Raw genomic sequence first — 23257 nt, 5'->3', positions numbered from 1 at the left:
AACAAGTGGGCAGAAGCTGTGATCTGCATGGGCATGCTCGAGCTTGTCTTTAGCGCACTGGCTGTTGTCAGTGGTGTTTATATAGGCAGTGGTCAACCCCGTGCTTCATCCGCGTCACGCTGACCGACAGAAGGGGATGTTGTGTTCTTCAGGAGAACACCGCGTTTGGAGGAAAATATGGATAGCCTAATATGAGACAGTCCCAATTTCTGCTGTAGGCTTAACCTATAGTATACTTCACCAGGATGATAATAATAATAATAATAATAATAATAATAATAATAACAATAATATGTGCATTCAATATTCATGGCCTATTTATAGGCCTATGGATGTAGAATTAAAAAACAAACAAAGGAGATACTCAGAAGTGTAAGTTAGCAAAACTACAGTTTTAAAAAAATAATTAGGCTGTAGCCTCCAAACCGTATGTTTGCTCCTATTGCTTTCCCTTATTTTGTCTGTTTATTTTGTTGGTATCGGTAAAACAAGGCGTGTCTTAGGCGTCCGTTGCCATGGCTACGGGTGGACAAACATAGGGAAGCGCGGCGCTAGCCTGAATAAGTTAGCACTGTTAGCTATCCCACATTAGCTGGTTGGCCTTAGCTTCGTTTGGACCAAAAGCGCAGCGGTGTGTCTCCAAAGTTAAAATGAGTCAGGTGAGCTACAACCATTCCCGTAACTCCTGCATGTTTACTCTAAAAGCTAACAGGTCACATAAATGGGTTTCAGCCGTGCAGAAACTAATTTTTTTTCACTAGCTAATGTAGTTACAGAAGGATCGATTGTGTAGACTGGAGATATTCAAAGTACAAATAGACCTACCAGTATTTTAAATCTCAGTATTGTAATTATGTACAACAGAAAATGTAAATGTGTTTAAGTTGCGTTCCAGTTTTTATACCGTTAGGTTGCAGCAGTGACTGTGTAACTTTGTTGCCTTATAAGGAGTCCAAAATAAAAAATAGGTCAATATAATCAGATGTTGATACATTAATTTGTAAAAGACATAAAAGCACTACAGCATTTTTTGTCCTCCTGGGCCGAGGGCCATCAGCCAAGGAAAGCACTTATCTGTAAAATCACAATGAGTCCTTGAAAAGTGTGGAAGAACGGGAAGCAAAACATTTGCAAAAGCCAAGGACTAATAATTGTTGCTGTAGCCATGGAAACTGTAATCAGGCATGGTTGGATAAAGAGAAATTAACAGAATTACATAACCATGTCAGTGTTGCAGGTTATATCTCTTTGTTTCTGCATGTGTGAGCACTGATGTACTTCATACAAAATAAATAAAATAAAATTATGGGATCACTGATAATCAACATCATTCGTGTGTGTGTGGATAATACAAGATGAGAAATTATAATATACTGCAGCACAGAGGTACAGATAAAATAGTATTACTGAAACTCACATACTGTTATATTTTTTTTCTATTTCTCCAGAGAACCTGAAACTAAAAACACCAGAGGACTTGTTGAGCTTGGGTGATCAGCAGTCCAAGACCTCTTCTCTTAAAGATATCCAGGCTCTGACCATTTACTCACAAGACCTAAACAAAGTAAACTGACTTCACCCATACACAATCTTTACCTTTAGTTAGAAAATGATTTTCTTCCCTAAATAAAATACAAATCATACATCTGGCAGTTTAATTTTAAATTAGTTGTATGCATAAATCTGTATGTGATTATGACTGCAGCTCCGTATGCCAAAGCCACCCAAAGGCTATCAGAAACCTGTGCTCATGGCTTGTGTGGATAAGGCACAGCCAGCTGATGACGTTAAAAATTCAAAAAATCTAGACCCTGACTCTGCACCTCTGGCCTACACAGGTTTGTTGTGTTCCTTAATCCTCATCAGAAATAACATATAGTAGCAAAAAAAACATACTATCCTCATCATGAGCCGTTGAAGCTCAAGGTACAGTTTCTTCCTGTACCTTTCAGTCCTGGAAGGGATTCGATTTGATCACAAGGGGATGGTTTTGCCACACAGCATCCTTGGTAATTTAGAAGATTTCAGAAGTTTTCTAGAGGCCAACGGAGAGACTGAGGTAAATTCAGAGTGCTACTAGTTGTGTCATATTCTTGTAAACAAATGCAACAGAAACATTTTTCTGCAGTAGCAACTGCTGGTTTCCTCCGTTGTCTAGTTAGTAAAGAGATTACCAAAGTCCAAGAGTTATCCTGCACCTGAGGCCCCAGAGAGCCATCAATCTGAGGTAGTAAAGAGTGGGATCCCTTCAGGCAACAGAAACATCCAGGGTAATGCCCTTCAGCACTGGCATACACATATGAAGCAGCGTAGACGACAGCAGGACATCTTATCTGGTGAGTTGATTAGAGTTAGCATCATTATTACAGCCTTAACCTGCATACAAATTTAGTTTTCTAATTTGAAGTAAATTACATTTCTGGATATTTGCTAATTAACAGTGATTTACTAAATCTGCATTTATCCCTTTTTTTCTGTATCTATATTCATCTGCTGCTCTTTTCATCTTTCTCAAGACTTGTTCAACAGGCCAGTCGAAAATCTGTTGATGAACCAAGCGAACCACTATAGAAAAACTCAGGAGCAGAGGGAATTTCTAAGCCAAGTCATGCCACACATCCACTATGGATATGTATGAGCAATGTTTGCTTTCTCTGATCTTTTGTGTCCTTAGTCATGTGTCATTTTATATTTATTTTAGATTTCAAATGGCTAAAATCTTGAATATTGTTTTCTCTAGGTTCTTCTCTCATGTGTGTCTTAACATGTGTGTCTTAGGGTTACAGTGTGGGCAGTGAGTTTTGGAGTATCCCGCAGCATTATGGAGATGAAATGAGTGGTATAGCAGCCACTCTGACTCAGACAGAGCAGGGCAAACGGGAACCTGTCACACATGTAGGACAACCAAGCAGCATACTCCAAGAATCAGGTATAGACAGCCACCTACACTATCCCAATTATTTACTTCAGCCTTGACCATGCATCTTCTGGTTGTGTGCATGATGTGTCCCATATAAAATAATTACTTTGGCAGTTTAACTGTCCACTTCCAAGAGCATATAAAAGGGAATGGGATCAATGGAAAACCCAAAACATTTTGAAATAGGCTTAATATAAAAAATCGAATTGTAAAGTGAAGTAATGCCATATGAAGTATATCCAAATGACAAGAGAAGAGAATGCAGTGGCCCTCTGTTGGGGGATTACTCTAAAGAGAATAACACAAAGTTTAGTTGGGTGAAATTTCTCTGTGAAAAATTTTTTAACCTCTAGGAATTCTTCGTGCTGAGACTCTGCGTCCAACCTCTCGGACTTGGGACCAGAGTGCATATCTCCAGCATCAAAGGGAGGAGCTCAGGAAGGTCTTGAGGGACATAGACACCAAAAAGCCGGTAACACCAATTATATCTGAATTGTCAACTTTCAAATACCAATACAATTTTTGCATCAAAATATATAAAGATGTCAGAGTTGGAGGTGTTCCTTACTTCTAGGTATACTGGTGATCATCTGATGCAAGGCCATTAGCTCACTAATGTCTGCTGTCTCCAGCATAACTCTGTCAAATAACGACAAGTGCGTCACAGTTTTTTTTAGCCTGTGGTTGTTTACATTTGGGCACTATGACATTAGCCATTTGTTTGTAATGTACTTATAAGTGGTGAAAGCACATTTCCTTAAGTACAGTACAATTTTAAGGGTATTTGTACTTTAGGTGAGTATTTAAGATTTTCAGCTACTTGATATTTGGGCTTCACTACATTTTGAGTTTTAGATTTTTTACTCCACTATATTTATTTAAGAATTTTAGTTACTAGTTACTTTTCAGAATCAAATTAAATAATAGTAGAAAATGCAGTATAATTTCATCAATTCCTTACTACTACTCAGCAGAACGTAATGTAATTCAACTTATAGTCAGATTGAGATTGTGCATCTTTTGTGTCAGCACAAACAATGTCTTTACTGAACTGCATGTTGTTCGAGCACACAGGCAACTAAAGCTGCTCGCACCCTGAGGACACTCTGTCTCCTGCTTCTGTAGCTGCTAGCTGCTCATAATCAGTCTCTTCACAAAGCCTGTAATCATCCAACCTTGGGCACCCTGTTCTGGGTTTTCTGTACCAAGAACAAACTATATTACACACAGAAAGCAGACAAGCACTTGTACTCCCACACCTGCCCCTACAAATACACATATGCATGCACACGAGCATGCACAACAGAACTGTTCACTGTTGGGATATAGTTTATTGCCTGTAAAATGTACATTCAGTACACACATACATGAGAAAATTAATGAAACTCTGTAGTGCCTCCATAAACACTCGTCTGTTCACATGCATGCTAACACAAAAAAGGTACGGTTATGAAATCTGGAGCATGTCCAATCATAGAGTAGCACTGGTGAGATATATGGGGTAACAGAGCCAAAGAGAAATGAACAAAACCTGACCAACCGCTGTCCCTGCATTAAAATGACTCTATCAGGAGGGTTAGGAGGTTCTGGGGTAAACACGTCTTTGCACAGCCAGTTCTCATTTAATCCTATTAACACCCTAAATAACACATACTGATTACAGGATGGTTTATTCATTATTCTTTTTTTCACGCACACACTTACACACATATCTGAACTACTGACATAAGAAAACATTAGCAGTGTGTTCTGTCATTATGGTGGCTAATGTGGCTAATGTGATGCCGTGGAGATTTGAGACCTGCAGTACCTTCTGGCACACACAGACATAGACGGATTGTCCTGTGAGCAGTTGACTAGCCCATGCTTTTGTGATATATGTGCAGAAAGACAGGAGCACAGAGATTGTCACAGTGAGGAGTTGTTAGGAGAGAAAAGAAGAGAGTGGGCAATAAGGGAGTAAGACTGTGAAGTCCTCGAGTCTATCTCTGAACTGCCGTGTCCATATAAAAATGTGCAGTATCTCAGGTTGGCAAATCAGTGCCTTTTAGATATTCCCAGACTTAAAATGAAAGAGGACTGTGCATTTGTGTCTTTGCACCTAAACTTCAGAATACTTTACCTTTCATTTATAGATGATCCAACTCAACAGGAATTTTTTGAAATCTTCTCTATATTTCTTAAGTTTTCTCTTTTTTTTGGAATTGGTGGTAGTTAATATTATTTTCTTTGGCTCTGAGGTTACAGTGCACAGTTGTCCCTGTTCTGCCAGCATTTGCCAAATATGCAGAGGGGGTGTTCATATCATGTTTGTAACATATGTTTTAAAAGGTGCAATATAAATTAAATCTTTACTTGCTTACATTGCTTGTTTCACTGACAGAGGTAAAGGTGATAAATTGATGCAGTGTAATGTTATCAGGGTAGACATGAAACAGCTAAAATACAGAACAAATATAAATGTAAATCTTGAGTTGAAGGTTGAAAGAAGGCATACTGTATGTATATCCTGATAAGCTTTAATTTTGCCATAGATAGCTGGAGAGTATATAAACAACACCTGGTGACTTCATGACTGAAGGTTTCAATAGACACCTAATTTCATCTTTTCTTGCCATAGGCAAGGACATATGTATCCACTGACAAAAGGCATTTGTATCACCATATCAAATGGTTTTTGATAACAGGAATGTGAATGTAAAATAAACACTCAAACCTGATCTTGATCTTCCTTCAAAACTTCCTTTTTCTGTCACTTTCATTACAGGACATCAATGGACTAGAGGTGATTGGCTCTGGGAAGCCATTCGCTTCTGTTGCAGTGTGTTGCAGCCCCTTACTGGAGAAGGAAGAGGAGAAGGAACAAAAGGAAATGAACACAGAAAACCTGTAAGAAATACCTGTTTTCTCTGTTACTCACATAAATGTTTTTCAGACATAGTTTTAACTTTTTAGAGAATGGAAATATCAAAACCAGGCTCATAATGCTGCTCTTTCCCAGACGAACTAAGTCATTATTTAAATTTTACAGTCAGCTCATTAGGTTGAGAAATGCCATGTGACCATACCTTGTTTACTGTGCTTTGGGATGGACATCAGTTGCTGCTAAACATATTTACATTGTAATGTAAATAATGAAAGGCAATTATAAACTTCACTTTTTTATTAGCAACCTGATGTTTTGAGTTAGCAAAGAAATGACAAGGTATTTTCCATATATGTTTTTTTATTTACCTGGGACTCAGTTATCCACAAATGTGATCTTTATCATCATGATAGTGTTATTGATTGAACACCTTTTAAGGCAAAAGCACAGAGTTTTGCAAATTGTGCAGTAAAAAAAAAGCATAATGGGTAGGGCAGGGATAGTTAGGAAAGAAGCAGGACAGGAGTTAGAGACCCCCTTTATAGGGCCTATAAATAAATAAAACAATTACTGTAAACTCTCAATAAAATTAAATTCTCAATAAAAGAGAGATGCTTCACTCTGATTGTTGGTTACTGGGCTGTAAAGAATCAAGCCCCACAAAAGGGACACAGCTAATTACTAATGGACTCATTCCCCTATTTGACTAACTCATGTCTTTGTCATCTACAGTGATCCACTGCCACAGTATGGTGATGTTCATTCAGGTGCTCTGCTCATTCCTGCCTTGAGGTTCTGTGGTCAGCTTGCTACATGGACTGGAAACTCTACCTTTCAGCAGGTACAAAATTCATTATTAATACCAACCAATTTACGATGCAAGTTGTTTGGTATTTACTGATTTTAAACAATGACTACCACAAATTCTCAAATATTAGGCCCTTAACTCTGGCAGGCCTTTAATTTGACAGGCATATGATAGAAAGAGCCTCTTATTTATGATTTTCGCTGTTCCCCACTTACTGCAAACTAAGCACTTCCTTGTGCTGTTTATCTTTTGTCTTATGTTTATCTTTTGTCTGAATAAGTTTCTACACTTCACTTCACTTCATTCTGTACATTGCCAAATTCATTTCTTCAAAAGTCTGTGCATCTTCCCCTTCATAGACAGACTTTCAAAGCATCACAGTGTTGTTTTTGTTGAAGACAGTTTAGCACTGATCAAAAATATGAAAACATTATTCCTATTAAAAACAGAACCTTAGAGCAGCAGTATGTCAGAACTGTGCTGTTGAGCTAATAGATTTAGCTCTGTGACATGGATATTATAATTAATGAACCATGTGCAATGTTCTTTTTTTTACCTACCCTTCATTAGTGTCAGGCCTTTGTTTGTTTGTGCTTGCTGTCATTTGAGATACTGACATTATATGAGAATTTTTCAAAAGACACACGCACACAGTCTCTGTCTCACAGTTGATGTTTGTCCTCATCTGTGTTTATATTCTCAGCACAGGCAGTACCCACACATTTAGGTTATGTTTTTTGCTGCATTTGACATCTGAGACCTTTATTGCTTTGTATGGTCTCACCTTCTCATTATACAATGCTCACTGTTCAGGGGGAGGTCGGAATCAACGCTACAATCTTATTTGAGGCTGCGACTGAAGAAGGAGCCTCATCCCACTTGGAGCTGCACAATAATGGCAGCACAGCCATCTTCTACAGGTGGCAGCAGGTTAATGTGCCACGCACCTTTCCTAAACTTCAATCAAAAAAAAAGAGGCCGTACTTCAACTTCAACTCCCCCTCTGGTACACACACTCAAATATAATCAGACACCTGTTGCTCTTAATTTGTTGGGAACAGATGAAAGGGCAGCCTGGTATATTGAAGATAGATTATGTCTGAGTCTTCCACCACTGTTAAGGGAGGGTTTCTCCACTTGGACATATATAGCTTCCCTGACTCCTCTTTCAACCCATCTATCTTCTCTGTCCAAAATGTGTACCTCACTGTCTTCAAATGAGTGTCCTGTTTCCTTTAAATGGAGGTCCACAGCTGTCTGTGGTCCTGAGGGAGCTGCTCCTCCTGTGCTGGACCATCCTCCTGTTGAGTGGTTGTTTGGTTTCTCCAATGTAGAGTTCTGGGCATTCTTTCTTACACTGTACAGCATACACTACATTGCTCCTCTTTTGTTTTGGTATCTGGTCTTGAGGGTGAACCAGTCTCTGTCTCAGTGTGTTGGTGGCTTTGAAGTGAAGTGGTATCTGATGTTTCCCAAAAATCCGTTTAAACCTCTCAGAAACAGCTACATAGGGAATGACATAGGTGTATGCCATACAGTGTAAGGCCTTAGAAACTGAAAGTCCAGTTGCCATGACTCAACCTCTAGATAACCATCCCTGGAGGACTGAGAATCTACACAGACATTAAAACCCTAACTTACTTTATATATAGCCTGCAGAAAGTGACATGATGCCAATGTAAGTTTAGGGGAGCTGCTGCACAGGATCACACATACTGTCTTCTGGACACACATTAATAACTCATGGGAATGAGATCGTATCTATATACTATATAAAAATAACACAATAATGCAGTTACACATACTTTTGAAAAAAAAAAAAAAAACAAACATTGGTTAAACACAGCTAAATGTGCAATCTTTTTATCTCATCTAAGTTGTTTTTGGTCCAAAATGGATTATGTCATTTTTAAATGTATTATAGGTAAATTCAAGTCGCATGTTAGATCATTCATTACATAATATACAGTAAGGTCTCTGACAAAATAAATAATTTCAAGTGTCTCCCTTTTCTCATGCCATTTATTTTATATGCATGCACATATACAATTTTATATACAATGCATTTAACAACACATTCTGAAGGGTTCATATAAATCTGTAGAACATTTTAAAAGGCAGCATATGCAACAGTTTTTATAAGAACCAAGTGGCCAAAACAAATCTATAATAGTATACAGATATCCCATGTTTTTCTTTAAAATCATCAATTACTAACATTTGATCAGATCACTTTTTACCTACCAAACATCAAACTCTAGATTATAAATTGAAATTGTTTTTTTAAAAAAAACAGATCTCAAAATAAATTGACATATTAAACTACACTACCCCCCCCCCCCCCCCCCCCATGTGAAGCACCACATTAACTCCTCAGTTTACTTTGGGAATCTCTGGGCAATGGCTTCTTTGAAAATGGGTGGTAAGTGGATTGTCATGTTGTGGCCTTTTTTGGTCTCTCTAAAAGTATGTGGTAGGTTCTGGTGCTCCTCACGCTGTTTGATCCGTGATGCACTTGCAGCAGAGGTGACTTTAGCTGCTTTGGAAATGGGTGGGAGATGGATTGCCATGTTGTGGCCTTTTTTGGTCTCTCTAAAAGTATCTGGTAGGATTATGTGCTCCTCACGCTGTTTGATCCGTGATGCACTTGCAGCAGAGGTGACTTTAGCTGCTTTGGAAATGGGGGGGAGATGGATTGTCATGTTGTGGACTTTTTTGGTCTCTCTAAAAGTATCTGGTAGGTTCTGGTGCTCCTCACGCTGTTTGATCCGTGATGCACTTGCAGCAGAGGTGACTTTAGCTGCTTTGGAAATGGGTGGGAGATGGATTGTATCCTGGTGGAGCTCTGCCTTTACCTTCCGTTCTTTCTCATATATCTTGTGTCTGTTGGCATGGACATTTGGAATCTTTACACCACTCATCTTCTCATTCCCCATCTGCTGTTTTTGCCTTTCAGCCTCTTTCTTAACCTCTACCCTGGGATATTGCGACTTGTCCCTGGGGTTTAAGGACGGTTTTGGTAGCAGTTCTTGCCAAATTATCTCTTCTGGTGTCTCCTTATTTTGCTTCTCATCTTGCTTATGACTGAGTGTGTCCTCTTTCTTTACAAGCATGCTTCTGGGCAGGATCTTTCTTCCAGATTTCTTGTAAGGTTCTGCCATTGATCTTTCCCTGTACCTCTTTAATTTTTCTGCGTGTGCCTCCTCTAATAGTTTAAGTTTTGCATCATGCATCCTGGCTATCGCTTCAGATCGTTTCATGTGCCTGAATGCCTTCAAGGTTTCCTCTGGCATTTCATCGGTTACCTCTAAGATCATGGCGATTTGGTCCTCGATACTTTTAAGCATATCCAAGGTGAAGAAGCTTCTTGTGGAGTGGTTATGCACTTCTGCTATCTTCCTGTCCAAAGCATTCAGCTCAAGATCTATATTAGGTATTTTTACTGACTCTAAAGACGGAATCCTCGTTTTCATATCATTGGCTCTATGCTTTTCTTTTTCTACTTCTTCTACAATTTTTTTTTCCTTCAAATTAAATTTGCCTTCTTCCTTTTTAAGTCTCTCTAAGTTGGTCAATAAGTCACTTTGTTGCTCTTGCAATAACTGCTCTCTCCTGCCAATGCGTTCAATGAGGGCCTGGTTCTGCGTTGTCAGGTTTGTCAGTAGCTTGTTGGTGAGTTCTGTCTTCAGGGCCTCAGAGGAGCAGTCTCTATCAACTTTATAGGCTTCTGTGACCGACATCGCAGTGGGTGCCACCTTGTGCAGATTGTTTTTGTACGTTTTGTACATATTTAGTTCTTTCTCAGTCGTGGTGAACAGACTTTTCAATGACTCTAATTCACCCTGTTTCTCCTCAGTTTTTGATTTGATTGCCTCATTCTTTTGACACAGCTTTTCCAAAAGTGTTTCACTATCTGAAAGTTTCTTCTCAAACCGCATAATGCTGTGTTCATGGAGGTCCAGGTTTGTCTGTGCCATGTTTTCAAGCTTTTTCAGATGTTGCCTCTTTAATGCAGCTTCCTTGTCCAGCTTTCCAACTCTCAATCTGGCCATCCTAACTTCTTCTTCAATGTTACGTAAAGACATTTCCCTCTTGGTGTTAAAAAGGATTTCTTTAACTGCAGGCATTTTTAGATCAGGATTCTCTCTTGTCACACTCCAGGAAAGATTTGTACCAAGAATGTACCAATGTGCTCTGTGTCCTTTTTCAATAGTTTGTGACATCACTTTACCTTCCCCTTTGTGACATCATCACTTTACCTTCCCCTTCATGACATCATCACATTACCTTCCCCTTCGTGACATCATCACATTACCTTCCCCAGCATTAGTTATTGTTATAGTTTAGTTGGTGTTCGTATGCTGAAGTGTGTTTTGCGTTGTGACCGTCTCACTCGGTCCTTTCGAGTCTTACCGTGTAATCGGGTTCCCTAGTTTGGCATTGTCTTGAGCCCTGGATGTCCCAGGGGGGAAATAAAGCCTTGGTTTGTCCTGCATTTGGGTTCTCACCTCTCCTCCTTCACACCACTCCACCAACACCCCCCGTGACACATTTTCAGTGTTTTCAGTTTTTTTTTAAATGTAATTACTGTGTTGTGTTCTCATGTAGCTATTGGGTTTGTTTGTTTAATGTGACTTTTGTTAATTCAAACTCCTAATAGCTGTTGTAACTGATTTGAACTATGGATTTTTTTGTTTTAAGTGTGAATTGGCTTGTTATTACACTAACTAGACCAAACAAGAATTGCTTGAAATAAGTCTTTTTTTTTTTCTTTTTTTTTCTTACTTTCTTACTTTGTCCTCCTGGGAGGAGGGTATCACCAGGTAATCTTCACTTATTCTAAGAGCTCTCAAGTAAAAATCTCTTACTGCACTGGCAGTGAAATTTGCTTGTTTTAAGCATAAGAGCGTCCATCTCTAAATCATTTAGAGTTTAATTTGATAGGGCATTTTTGGAATTTATTTCTGTAAACGTGTGCAGGTGCGCAGCATTGTAGCATTATCATTGGTGAACAAATGTTGTCTATACTATGTTTCTTATATACCTTGTAGACTAAGCAAGGTTATGCACGAATGAGAGATAAAATACTGTACATACAAGTGTCAGCAGTATCAACATTGCATTCTGCAGCAGCTGGATATCTGTCTATGCAGAAGAACGCACCTTCTCCTTATCAGAGACAACACATACACATAAGTGTGCATCTCTCACATCAGCATAGATCAGCTTTGTTAAAGCTTTGTAATGAGCAGAGTTGATGCGCCCATTTTTATTTTTGGAGGTTGAGTCATGGCAACTGGATTTTCAGTTTTTAAGGCTAAAACGTTTTGCCACCCATCCAAGTGGCTTCATCAGTCTGAGAAAGGCTGGACTGGAGCCCCCAAATTTATCTCCCAGGTTGGTGTCACTCCACCCCTAGTCCCATAGGCTCACTAGGTGAGCTAAGCAAATCAGGTGAGAATTGTTAGACCCACGCTCCTGAGTTGGTTTCACTTCACACCTGGTCTGAATAGGCTCATTAAGTGAACAAAGGCGTGAGCTCAGGTGAGGGGCATTAGGATCTAATGGTGGACTCCTTCTGATTCCCCACCTGTCTGCAGAGTCCCGTCCTTCCTGGGAAACATTTGGTATGTTCCTTAATTTGCTGGGAACAGATGAAAGGGCAGCCTGGTATATTGAAGATAGATTATGTCTGAGTCCTCCACCACTGTTAAGGGAGGGTTTCTCCACTTGGACATATATAGCTTCCCTGACTCCTCTTTCAACCCATCTATCTTCTCTGTCCAAAATGTGTACCTCACTGTCTTCAAATGAGTGTCCTGTTTCCTTTAAATGGAGGTCCACAGCTGTCTGTGGTCCTGAGGGAGCTGCTCCTCCTGTGCTGGACCATCCTCCTGTTGAGTGGTTGTTTGGTTTCTCCAATGTAGAGTTCTGGGCATTCTTTCTTACACTGTACAGCATACACTACATTGCTCCTCTTTTGTTTTGGTATCTGGTCTTGAGGGTGAACCAGTCTCTGTCTCAGTGTGTTGGTGGCTTTGAAGTGAAGTGGTATCTGATGTTTCCCAAAAATCCGTTTAAACCTCTCAGAAACAGCTACATAGGGAATGACATAGGTGTATGCCATACAGTGTAAGGCCTTAGAAACTGAAAGTCCAGTTGCCATGACTCAACCTCTAGATAACCATCCCTGGAGGACTGAGAATCTACACAGACATTAAAACCCTAACTTACTTTATATATAGCCTGCAGAAAGTGACATGATGCCAATGTAAGTTTAGGGGAGCTGCTGCACAGGATCACACATACTGTCTTCTGGACACACATTAATAACTCATGGGAATGAGATCGTATCTATATACTATATAAAAATAACACAATAATGCAGTTACACATACTTTTGAAAAAAAAAAAAAAAAACAAACATTGGTTAAACACAGCTAAATGTGCAATCTTTTTATCTCATCTAAGTTGTTTTTGGTCCAAAATGGATTATGTCATTTTTAAATGTATTATAGGTAAATTCAAGTCGCATGTTAGATCATTCATTACATAATATACAGTAAGGTCTCTGACAAAATAAATAATTTCAAGTGTCTCCCTTTTCTCATGCCATTTATTTTATATGCATACACATATACAATTTTATATACAATGCATTTAACAACACATTCTGAAGGGTTCATATAAATCTGTAGAACATTTTAAAAGGCAGCATATGCAACAGTTTTTATAAGAACCAAGTGGCCAAAACAAATCTATAATAGTATACAGATATCCCATGTTTTTCTTTAAAATCATCAATTACTAACATTTGATCAGATCACTTTTTACCTACCAAACATCAAACTCTAGATTATAAATTGAAATTGTTTTTTTAAAAAAAACAGATCTCAAAATAAATTGACATATTAAACTACACTCCCCCCCCCCCCCCCCATGTGAAGCACCACATTAACTCCTCAGTTTACTTTGGGAATCTCTGGGCAATGGCTTCTTTGAAAATGGGTGGTAAGTGGATTGTCATGTTGTGGCCTTTTTTGGTCTCTCTAAAAGTATGTGGTAGGTTCTGGTGCTCCTCACGCTGTTTGATCCGTGATGCACTTGCAGCAGAGGTGACTTTAGCTGCTTTGGAAATGGGTGGGAGATGGATTGCCATGTTGTGGCCTTTTTTGGTCTCTCTAAAAGTATCTGGTAGGATTATGTGCTCCTCACGCTGTTTGATCCGTGATGCACTTGCAGCAGAGGTGACTTTAGCTGCTTTGGAAATGGGGGGGAGATGGATTGTCATGTTGTGGACTTTTTTGGTCTCTCTAAAAGTATCTGGTAGGTTCTGGTGCTCCTCACGCTGTTTGATCCGTGATGCACTTGCAGCAGAGGTGACTTTAGCTGCTTTGGAAATGGGTGGGAGATGGATTGTATCCTGGTGGAGCTCTGCCTTTACCTTCCGTTCTTTCTCATATATCTTGTGTCTGTTGGCATGGACATTTGGAATCTTTACACCACTCATCTTCTCATTCCCCATCTGCTGTTTTTGCCTTTCAGCCTCTTTCTTAACCTCTACCCTGGGATATTGCGACTTGTCCCCGGGGTTTAAGGACGGTTTTGGTAGCAGTTCTTGCCAAATTATCTCTTCTGGTGTCTCCTTATTTTGCTTCTCATCTTGCTTATGACTGAGTGTGTCCTCTTTCTTTACAAGCATGCTTCTGGGCAGGATCTTTCTTCCAGATTTCTTGTAAGGTTCTGCCATTGATCTTTCCCTGTACCTCTTTAATTTTTCTGCGTGTGCCTCCTCTAATAGTTTAAGTTTTGCATCATGCATCCTGGCTATCGCTTCAGATCGTTTCATGTGCCTGAATGCCTTCAAGGTTTCCTCTGGCATTTCATCGGTTACCTCTAAGATCATGGCGATTTGGTCCTCGATACTTTTAAGCATATCCAAGGTGAAGAAGCTTCTTGTGGAGTGGTTATGCACTTCTGCTATCTTCCTGTCCAAAGCATTCAGCTCAAGATCTATATTAGGTATTTTTACTGACTCTAAAGACGGAATCCTCGTTTTCATATCATTGGCTCTATGCTTTTCTTTTTCTACTTCTTCTACAATTTTTTTTTCCTTCAAATTAAATTTGCCTTCTTCCTTTTTAAGTCTCTCTAAGTTGGTCAATAAGTCACTTTGTTGCTCTTGCAATAACTGCTCTCTCCTGCCAATGCGTTCAATGAGGGCCTGGTTCTGCGTTGTCAGGTTTGTCAGTAGCTTGTTGGTGAGTTCTGTCTTCAGGGCCTCAGAGGAGCAGTCTCTATCAACTTTATAGGCTTCTGTGACCGACATCGCAGTGGGTGCCACCTTGTGCAGATTGTTTTTGTACGTTTTGTACATATTTAGTTCTTTCTCAGTCGTGGTGAACAGACTTTTCAATGACTCTAATTCACCCTGTTTCTCCTCAGTTTTTGATTTGATTGCCTCATTCTTTTGACACAGCTTTTCCAAAAGTGTTTCACTATCTGAAAGTTTCTTCTCAAACCGCATAATGCTGTGTTCATGGAGGTCCAGGTTTGTCTGTGCCATGTTTTCAAGCTTTTTCAGATGTTGCCTCTTTAATGCAGCTTCCTTGTCCAGCTTTCCAACTCTCAATCTGGCCATCCTAACTTCTTCTTCAATGTTACGTAAAGACATTTCCCTCTTGGTGTTAAAAAGGATTTCTTTAACTGCAGGCATTTTTAGATCAGGATTCTCTCTTGTCACACTCCAGGAAAGATTTGTACCAAGAATGTACCAATGTGCTCTGTGTCCTTTTTCAATAGTTTGTGACATCACTTTACCTTCCCCTTTGTGACATCATCACTTTACCTTCCCCTTCATGACATCATCACATTACCTTCCCCTTCGTGACATCATCACATTACCTTCCCCAGCATTAGTTATTGTTATAGTTTAGTTGGTGTTCGTATGCTGAAGTGTGTTTTGCGTTGTGACCGTCTCACTCGGTCCTTTCGAGTCTTACCGTGTAATCGGGTTCCCTAGTTTGGCATTGTCTTGAGCCCTGGATGTCCCAGGGGGGAAATAAAGCCTTGGTTTGTCCTGCATTTGGGTTCTCACCTCTCCTCCTTCACACCACTCCACCAACACCCCCCGTGACACATTTTCAGTGTTTTCAGTTTTTTTTAAATGTAATTACTGTGTTGTGTTCTCATGTAGCTATTGGGTTTGTTTGTTTAATGTGACTTTTGTTAATTCAAACTCCTAATAGCTGTTGTAACTGATTTGAACTATGGATTTTTTTGTTTTAAGTGTGAATTGGCTTGTTATTACACTAACTAGACCAAACAAGAATTGCTTGAAATAAGTCTTTTTTTTTTTCTTTTTTTTTCTTACTTTCTTACTTTGTCCTCCTGGGAGGAGGGTATCACCAGGTAATCTTCACTTACTCTAAGAGCTCTCAAGTAAAAATCTCTTACTGCACTGGCAGTGAAATTTGCTTGTTTTAAGCATAAGAGCGTCCATCTCTAAATCATTTAGAGTTTAATTTGATAGGGCATTTTTGGAATTTATTTCTGTAAACGTGTGCAGGTGCGCAGCATTGTAGCATTATCATTGGTGAACAAATGTTGTCTATACTATGTTTCTTATATACCTTGTAGACTAAGCAAGGTTATGCACGAATGAGAGATAAAATACTGTACATACAAGTGTCAGCAGTATCAACATTGCATTCTGCAGCAGCTGGATATCTGTCTATGCAGAAGAACGCACCTTCTCCTTATCAGAGACAACACATACACATAAGTGTGCATCTCTCACATCAGCATAGATCAGCTTTGTTAAAGCTTTGTAATGAGCAGAGTTGATGCGCCCATTTTTATTTTTGGAGGTTGAGTCATGGCAACTGGATTTTCAGTTTTTAAGGCTAAAACGTTTTGCCACCCATCCAAGTGGCTTCATCAGTCTGAGAAAGGCTGGACTGGAGCCCCCAAATTTATCTCCCAGGTTGGTGTCACTCCACCCCTAGTCCCATAGGCTCACTAGGTGAGCTAAGCAAATCAGGTGAGAATTGTTAGACCCACGCTCCTGAGTTGGTTTCACTTCACACCTGGTCTGAATAGGCTCATTAAGTGAACAAAGGCGTGAGCTCAGGTGAGGGGCATTAGGATCTAATGGTGGACTCCTTCTGATTCCCCACCTGTCTGCAGAGTCCCGTCCTTCCTGGGAAACATTTGGTATGTTCCTTAATTTGCTGGGAACAGATGAAAGGGCAGCCTGGTATATTGAAGATAGATTATGTCTGAGTCCTCCACCACTGTTAAGGGAGGGTTTCTCCACTTGGACATATATAGCTTCCCTGACTCCTCTTTCAACCCATCTATCTTCTCTGTCCAAAATGTGTACCTCACTGTCTTCAAATGAGTGTCCTGTTTCCTTTAAATGGAGGTCCACAGCTGTCTGTGGTCCTGAGGGAGCTGCTCCTCCTGTGCTGGACCATCCTCCTGTTGAGTGGTTGTTTGGTTTCTCCAATGTAGAGTTCTGGGCATTCTTTCTTACACTATACAGCATACACTACATTGCTCCTCTTTTGTTTTGGTATCTAGTCATATTCAGTTTTTTCTCAGTCATGGTGAACAGACTTTTCAGTGACTCTAATTCACCCTGTTTCTCCTCAGTTTTTGATTTGATTTCCTCATTCTTTTGACACAGCTTTTCCAAAAGTGTTTCACTATCCGAAAGTTTGTTCTCAAACCACATAATGCTGCGTTCACGGTGGTCCAGGCTTGTCTGCTCCATGTTTTTAAGATTTTTCAGATGTTGCCTCTTTAATGCAGCATCCTTGTCCAGCTTTCCAACGCTCAATCTGGCCATCCTAACTTCTTCTTCAATGTTACGTAAAGACATTACGTAAGTCATGCACTCTTTGTCTGCCTGTCAGCTCAACACCTTTCAGCTACTATTCAACCCATGTTTTTGTTTTCTATTTTGCTTCACCTTCTATCCAGGTGTGATCCTTCCAGGTGATACCCAGCAAGTGGAGCTGATCTTTAAATCAGAGGATTCAGGCATCAAAACTGAAATATGGAAACTCAACACCCACCCTGTGCTGCTGCAAGGAGCCTCCATGCAGGTCACGCTAAAGGCTGTGGCTATCTACCCAGACAAAACTGCAGACCAGAAACACTTACTTGAGGTTGTGTAGAATTAAACTGCATGTATGAAAGTGAGACAGAAACACACATAGATTGACTGCTTAAGGCTCACCAACAGAAAACCATATACTTTTGTTTTTTTGTCTTTGTTTCTACACGAGCAGATGAGGCTGGAAGAGATAGTGACAGCAAAAATGTGTCAGTCAGTTGTGTATGACATACTATGTAGGGTCCACACCCCAGAGAGACCCAGCTCTCCGGCAGAGCTCTACATCACTGAAGACCAAGAGTTTGTAAGAAAAAATCCCAAGGTAAATCCAACAGAGAGAAGCTATTTCTTTAACCTCTTAGTCACCCCGCCCCCTTTTTTGCAAATGGCCGAGAACACGTAGCTAAATAAAACTAGCTGTTGTTCTTACATTTTAAGAGTTATATTGACGGCCTTGGTGCCGATTGAAGCAAAAGCGTCCCAGTTTTCTATCGGCGCGCTGTAAAATGTGAAACATGACTCCCCTCCCCCTCTAGCGTCGAGCGCTGCCTGCCCAGTGTTGTCATGGCTACATTTACAGTAGGAGTGGGGGCTGCGTTAAAGCCCACTGTTGCGTCATCTGGCACGACTTCCCGTATGTCTTTTTAAAGGTCTCATCATTGGCTACAAGATGCGTCTGTCACCATTTACGACCAATTTGACTGGCTAATTCTCCTGTCAATCGAAGTTAGACTATGCCCCCTGACTGGGATTTTCTCTGAGGATGTGAATTCTATTGGTTTTACCGTTAGTTACGCTGTGAAACGTAACAACAGGTTTGATTGAGGCCTCATGTGATTCACAGAAGCTTGCTATGTCAGACTTTATTGAATAAACGGACAAAACAGCCGTAAAACGAAGCGGTTTACGGCTTATTATGAGGAGGACGATGGATTTATGGATTTACTGTACAATATTACGTCTTTTTGGACTAAAACATGGGTGCACTTTGTTCTATGGATTCTAACGAACAGAACGATATGCGGCACTCCATGTTTGACTACAGATATGAAGTTACACGAGAGAAAGGTAAAGAGCGGCGTTTTGTACTGTATGTTTACTGTTGTTAAATATTAAGAAACTGTAGTCGCTGTGATTATTCGATCCTAAATTGCTTTATGCCATTTTAATCGTGAGACTTTAAGGTTTTATTAGACATAAAATGTATTATACTATATCCACATTTTTCGACGATCTTTTTGTGACAGAATATAAACATACAATTTTTAGAGCGGACCTGCTCCGTGGGTGACCAAAAAGCATCTCACACATTTCTTGGTAATCACTGAAGTGAAGTTATGTTTATCTTTAACACTTCAAACACCTGAGCAGTGCCCACAGAGAAAGATCCTTTGAAATATGTAACAGTCTCTTTTACTTTGCTCCATATGTAGTTTGAGATCCAATGCTTGTCAGACATTAGGGTGGCCTGATTTCATCTATCACTGATCTATCATACATCAATATGGAGAGTGTTTGTTCATATTTCATTTAGTGTGAATCTTAGTCACACATTCAGTGTGAGATGACCCAACAGTAGCTCTACCCATTATGTTGTTCTGTCTGACATTTCACTGGCTATAGCAAAAATATGGTCTGACCAGTATGTTGTAGACCCTATTCATTTCACACTCCACAGTTATATTATTGCTGTCATAACCTGCTGCAGCTGGTTAGCTAATTACTGATCATAACTGCTAATATCTTAAAGCAGTCACTGTACAAAATGTTATGTGGCAGTGTAATAGGAACATAGCTGTAGCTGGGTTATTTGGGAGGCTCATTAGTGCAGGTGGATATAGAACATGACTGTCTGAAAAAGTATCCTGAAATAATGTGGGAGGGAATGATGGGAAACAACACTAGTATAACCAAACATGAAGACTGCAATATTATGTGTTATTTTGAGTAATCTCGCCTGTAACTGGGACAAATGGAAGACTTCTCATCACAAAGTCACATCTGTCATCACAGATTATTGCAGCTCTCTTGGCATTTCATGTGATTACATTTTAACAGTGAAAGGTGGCACAATAGCCCCTTTCTTCTGTTAAGAATTGAATAAAAATAATGACATATTTTTATTAGAGGAGGATAACTGTCATTAACAATTAACACCCTGCATTTGAACAGTAATTTCTGTTCATGGGAGTCTTGCAGTCACATATTCAACTCACATACACTCAGCTAAAACTAATGCAGTCCTACAGTCCGCAGTAAGTCCTCCTTTCATAAAAGTGATAATGTTTTTGTCCAAGTGGTTTTAGATTCAACTGTGAGATTATTTTGGAAGATATAGTTTGTGGTGCTGTTGAACTGTACTGCATTATACTGAGAAGTGTTTGTATTATTTTGTCCATCTCTTTTTTATTAGTGAAAGAGGTAAATAAAAGCAACAGTGTATACTGCAATACAGTTCAAAACAGTTCAACAACAAACTACAGTTGCCAAACAGTTAAATCATCCCCTGTCTAAAACTGTTTGAACAAAAGCCAAAGGTTATCTCCTCAATTAAGGGAGGATTTTATTGTAGGACTGTTCTTTTAGGCTGCGTTAGGTTAAGGTTGGTGTACCTTATCAACTGACAACTGTATATTTCTGCTCCATGCTATGTTTTAGTTGCAGTACTTCAATCAGCCAGTGGAGGACCTAAAGAGACTGTGGGAAGAAGTGAATCCAGGGTGCACCTGGGATCTCTCTGTTGATACGCTCCGACAGGTAAATGTTATCTGGTTATGGTATATACTGTAAAAACACAAGGTCAGTACAATTAAAGTATATGTAGTAGTAAACTTAGCAAGGTGATTCAATGTTATATTCTCATCAACTGTAGAGTACACATTACTGTACAATTTCACACCATGATAATGCACAAAAAACCTAATTTGTCCACTCATTTGTTCCCATACTTAAGGTCATTCTGTCTTTGCCTGAGCAAAAGTCAGCTCAAGACACCAAAGAAAAGAGCCTGACCCAGCTGAACTCCCTGCTTCTGCAGCTGTCTGAACCTTGTGTACTGAAGCACCACCCTCTCACAGCAGCAGCTATAGGGTGAGACATGAACACATCACACATCACGTACATCATTTTCATAACATTTTGCTCTGTCATACACACACCTACAGCTCACAGCTGCACCCAAATTGTAACAAGATTGGCTGTTACAGCTGTGTGTGATGCCCCCTGCAGGCAGCAGCTGTGGAAGAAACTACTGGACAGGATGGCTGGTGAGGCCATGTGGCTCAGAAACCTGCTGGGCCTCCCGGAAACAAAGACATGGATCGATAAAAAGGAAGACTTCCTAATCTCTGACACTGGTGAGATTCACATTATTGACTGATACAGAAACATATATGGTCACAGATAGTAAAGCCACTAATGCTGACAGGATAACTATGTTATTACATCACAGATTTGCCTGATGACACAAATAAAGGTAAGAATAGTGAAAACAAGGGTGGAACATCTGCTAAAGAGGAAAGGAGTGGAGCAAAATCTGGACTTAGAGATGAATCAAAGTCAGCAACAACTGACAAATCAGTGGAGGTGAGAAGAAAAGTTGTTTTAAAATTATTTGAAACAAAATGGCAGCAGATTCAGAAATGTTGTAAATATGAGCGTGAATGTAGTACCATGTTTTTGAAGCCATGACGCTCCATGACACATCACTCCAGTCCCGTCATGAGTCACCTTCACCACTTCAAACCAGCTGTCAGTTCATCGCTCATTTCTCTGCCATTCAGCAGACTCCTGTTGACTTGTTACTACTGACTGCTTGCACACAACTCAGCCACTTGTTCTAAATAATATATATTATTTACATGCAGTTCTATGTTTTATAAGCTAGTTTCCTTAAATTATATCCTCTATGTCCTGGCTTTTTTATTGTTTTCATGCTCTCATCTACCATGCACCCACCCTCTTTATACCAGGCCTCTTTGCACTGCTTCACAAATCTGAATTTCAGCAACTTTCCATCATCAGTGCAGGGATTGAGAAAATGAGTGTGTTGTTTAAGATGATGAGATGTGTCCTGAAGCTACATTGTCACAATGATCTGTCCCAGAACCCGACAGATCTCCTTTGTAATGGTCACAAGCAAAGAAGATAAATTTAGAAATAGACCAGAGACCCAGCCTTGCTGGCACAATTGTGTATTTTGCTGAGTGATTTTGTCCTTTCTGTGATGGTTGAGTCACAGGTAAGGTACAGCGTATTACTCACAGGGTGCCATGGTAACAGAACACTGTGAAAATGTGCACCTGCTCTCCAACTGTTTGCCCAGGGTGTAAATTAATAGCACCCAGACCGCTCCAAGCCATCTGTGATACACACACACAGCTATATGTTTACTCTATACATTTACTGCACATCCAATATTATATACTCCATGAAATATGTGGGAGGTTGTTTTTCCATGATGTGAGATCACAAAATCACTTACCAAGTAACTCATTGTGGAAATTGAACCCGCATGCATGGTCAGGAAAAACTCTACATGAATACATACTAATATCTTTCTCTCATTCACACTGTCTTTTATCTGTCCATCTGGTTATCAAAGGAGAGCAAAAAGAAGGGGAAAAAAAGGGATGAAATGGGGAAAGGAAAAGCAAAGGAAAAGCAGGGGAAGGAGTCTGTCTCGCTGACTGATGCCCACCCAGAGAGCAATCAATCAGCTGTCATCAATCAACCACCTCCTGATGACCAAAATGTAGCACCAGAGGTGATGAACATTTACAGAAGGTTCCTGCACAGAAAGGCAAGACATTTTCTTTCCGTACAGTTTTCATTCTAAAGCTTTGCCCAATTACTGGATTCAACCTGCATAAAGAGTAGACCTAATAGTACATGTATGTGTGGGGTGGGTTTTTTAAAGTTGGGAGAAAATAACCCCAGTGATGTCACTTAACAGAAATCCTCCTCTATCTATCTATCTATCTATCTATCTATCTATCTATCTATCTATCTATCTATCTATCTATCTATCTATCAATGTGTCTATCTATCTATCTATCTATCTATCTATCTATCTATCTATCTATCAATGTGTCTATCTATCTATCTATCTATCTATCTATCTATCTATCTATCTATCTATCTGTCAGGTTTATGCTCTGATGGAAGACTTAGTGGACACCCTGTGTGATCTGCTGGATGAGAGAGATGAGCAGGACACACAAAGGAAACAATGAATAGAATCAGTCAAATGTAATAAAACTTGTCACAAAGGATTCCTGAGTCTGCTTTTAAACCCTATTCTGCTGTGAAAACTTTTTAAATGTTTGTGCTCATCTGCACAAAAAGAATTCAGAACATCACAGAAGAAACACATTTAAAACATATGAAAAAAAAAGCCTGTGTAAAAAATGTAAATTGTATTAAAGTACGCCTGGCCTTAACAGAACAGATACTGACATATCTCAAACCCTATTGTGTTATGAAAAAATAAAGGTTTTGTCCTTCTTGCTTTTTTTGGTTTTCCTTTCTGTACAGTAACCT

General features: G+C 39.6%; 1 protein-coding gene across 3 annotated transcripts; it reads left to right on the top strand.

Moving 5' to 3' along the window:
* Nucleotides 1-531: 531 nt before the first annotated feature.
* Nucleotides 532-23225, top strand: mycbpap (mycbp associated protein). Of its 3 annotated transcripts, XM_026303155.1 has the most exons (19): nucleotides 532-659; nucleotides 1449-1564; nucleotides 1706-1838; nucleotides 1953-2059; nucleotides 2159-2336; nucleotides 2517-2632; nucleotides 2779-2929; nucleotides 3274-3392; nucleotides 5688-5809; nucleotides 6519-6627; nucleotides 7408-7600; nucleotides 17581-17768; nucleotides 17892-18038; nucleotides 20375-20473; nucleotides 20670-20806; nucleotides 20945-21072; nucleotides 21168-21301; nucleotides 22320-22517; nucleotides 22864-23225. In XM_026303155.1, the coding sequence occupies exons 3-19, from the start codon at nucleotides 1712-1714 to the stop codon at nucleotides 22948-22950; spliced, it is 2340 nt and encodes a 779-aa protein (XP_026158940.1). In that variant the 5' UTR covers nucleotides 532-659; nucleotides 1449-1564; nucleotides 1706-1711; the 3' UTR covers nucleotides 22951-23225. The 3 variants fall into 3 exon arrangements, with proteins under 3 accessions (XP_026158940.1, XP_026158941.1, XP_026158942.1); XM_026303156.1 differs by lacking the exon at nucleotides 17892-18038; XM_026303157.1 differs by lacking the exons at nucleotides 532-659; nucleotides 1449-1564; nucleotides 1706-1838 and having other exon boundaries at nucleotides 1974-2059; nucleotides 2163-2336.
* The last annotated feature ends 32 nt before the right edge of the window (nucleotides 23226-23257 follow it).

This window comes from Mastacembelus armatus, chromosome 1, assembly GCF_900324485.2.
Source record: "Mastacembelus armatus chromosome 1, fMasArm1.2, whole genome shotgun sequence".
Taxonomy (NCBI): domain Eukaryota; kingdom Metazoa; phylum Chordata; class Actinopteri; order Synbranchiformes; family Mastacembelidae; genus Mastacembelus; species Mastacembelus armatus.
This window is presented reverse-complemented; position numbering and strand designations above follow the sequence as displayed.

Coding starts and splice junctions, on each gene's coding strand:
- mycbpap (XM_026303155.1), top strand. CDS start 1,712: ATGCCAAAGCCACCCAAAGGCTATCAGAAACCTGTGCTCATGGCTTGT. Junction 2,337..2,516: donor ACAGCAGGACATCTTATCTG/GTGAGTTGATTA, acceptor ATCTTTCTCAAG/ACTTGTTCAACAGGCCAGTC. Junction 6,628..7,407: donor GAAACTCTACCTTTCAGCAG/GTACAAAATTCA, acceptor CTCACTGTTCAG/GGGGAGGTCGGAATCAACGC.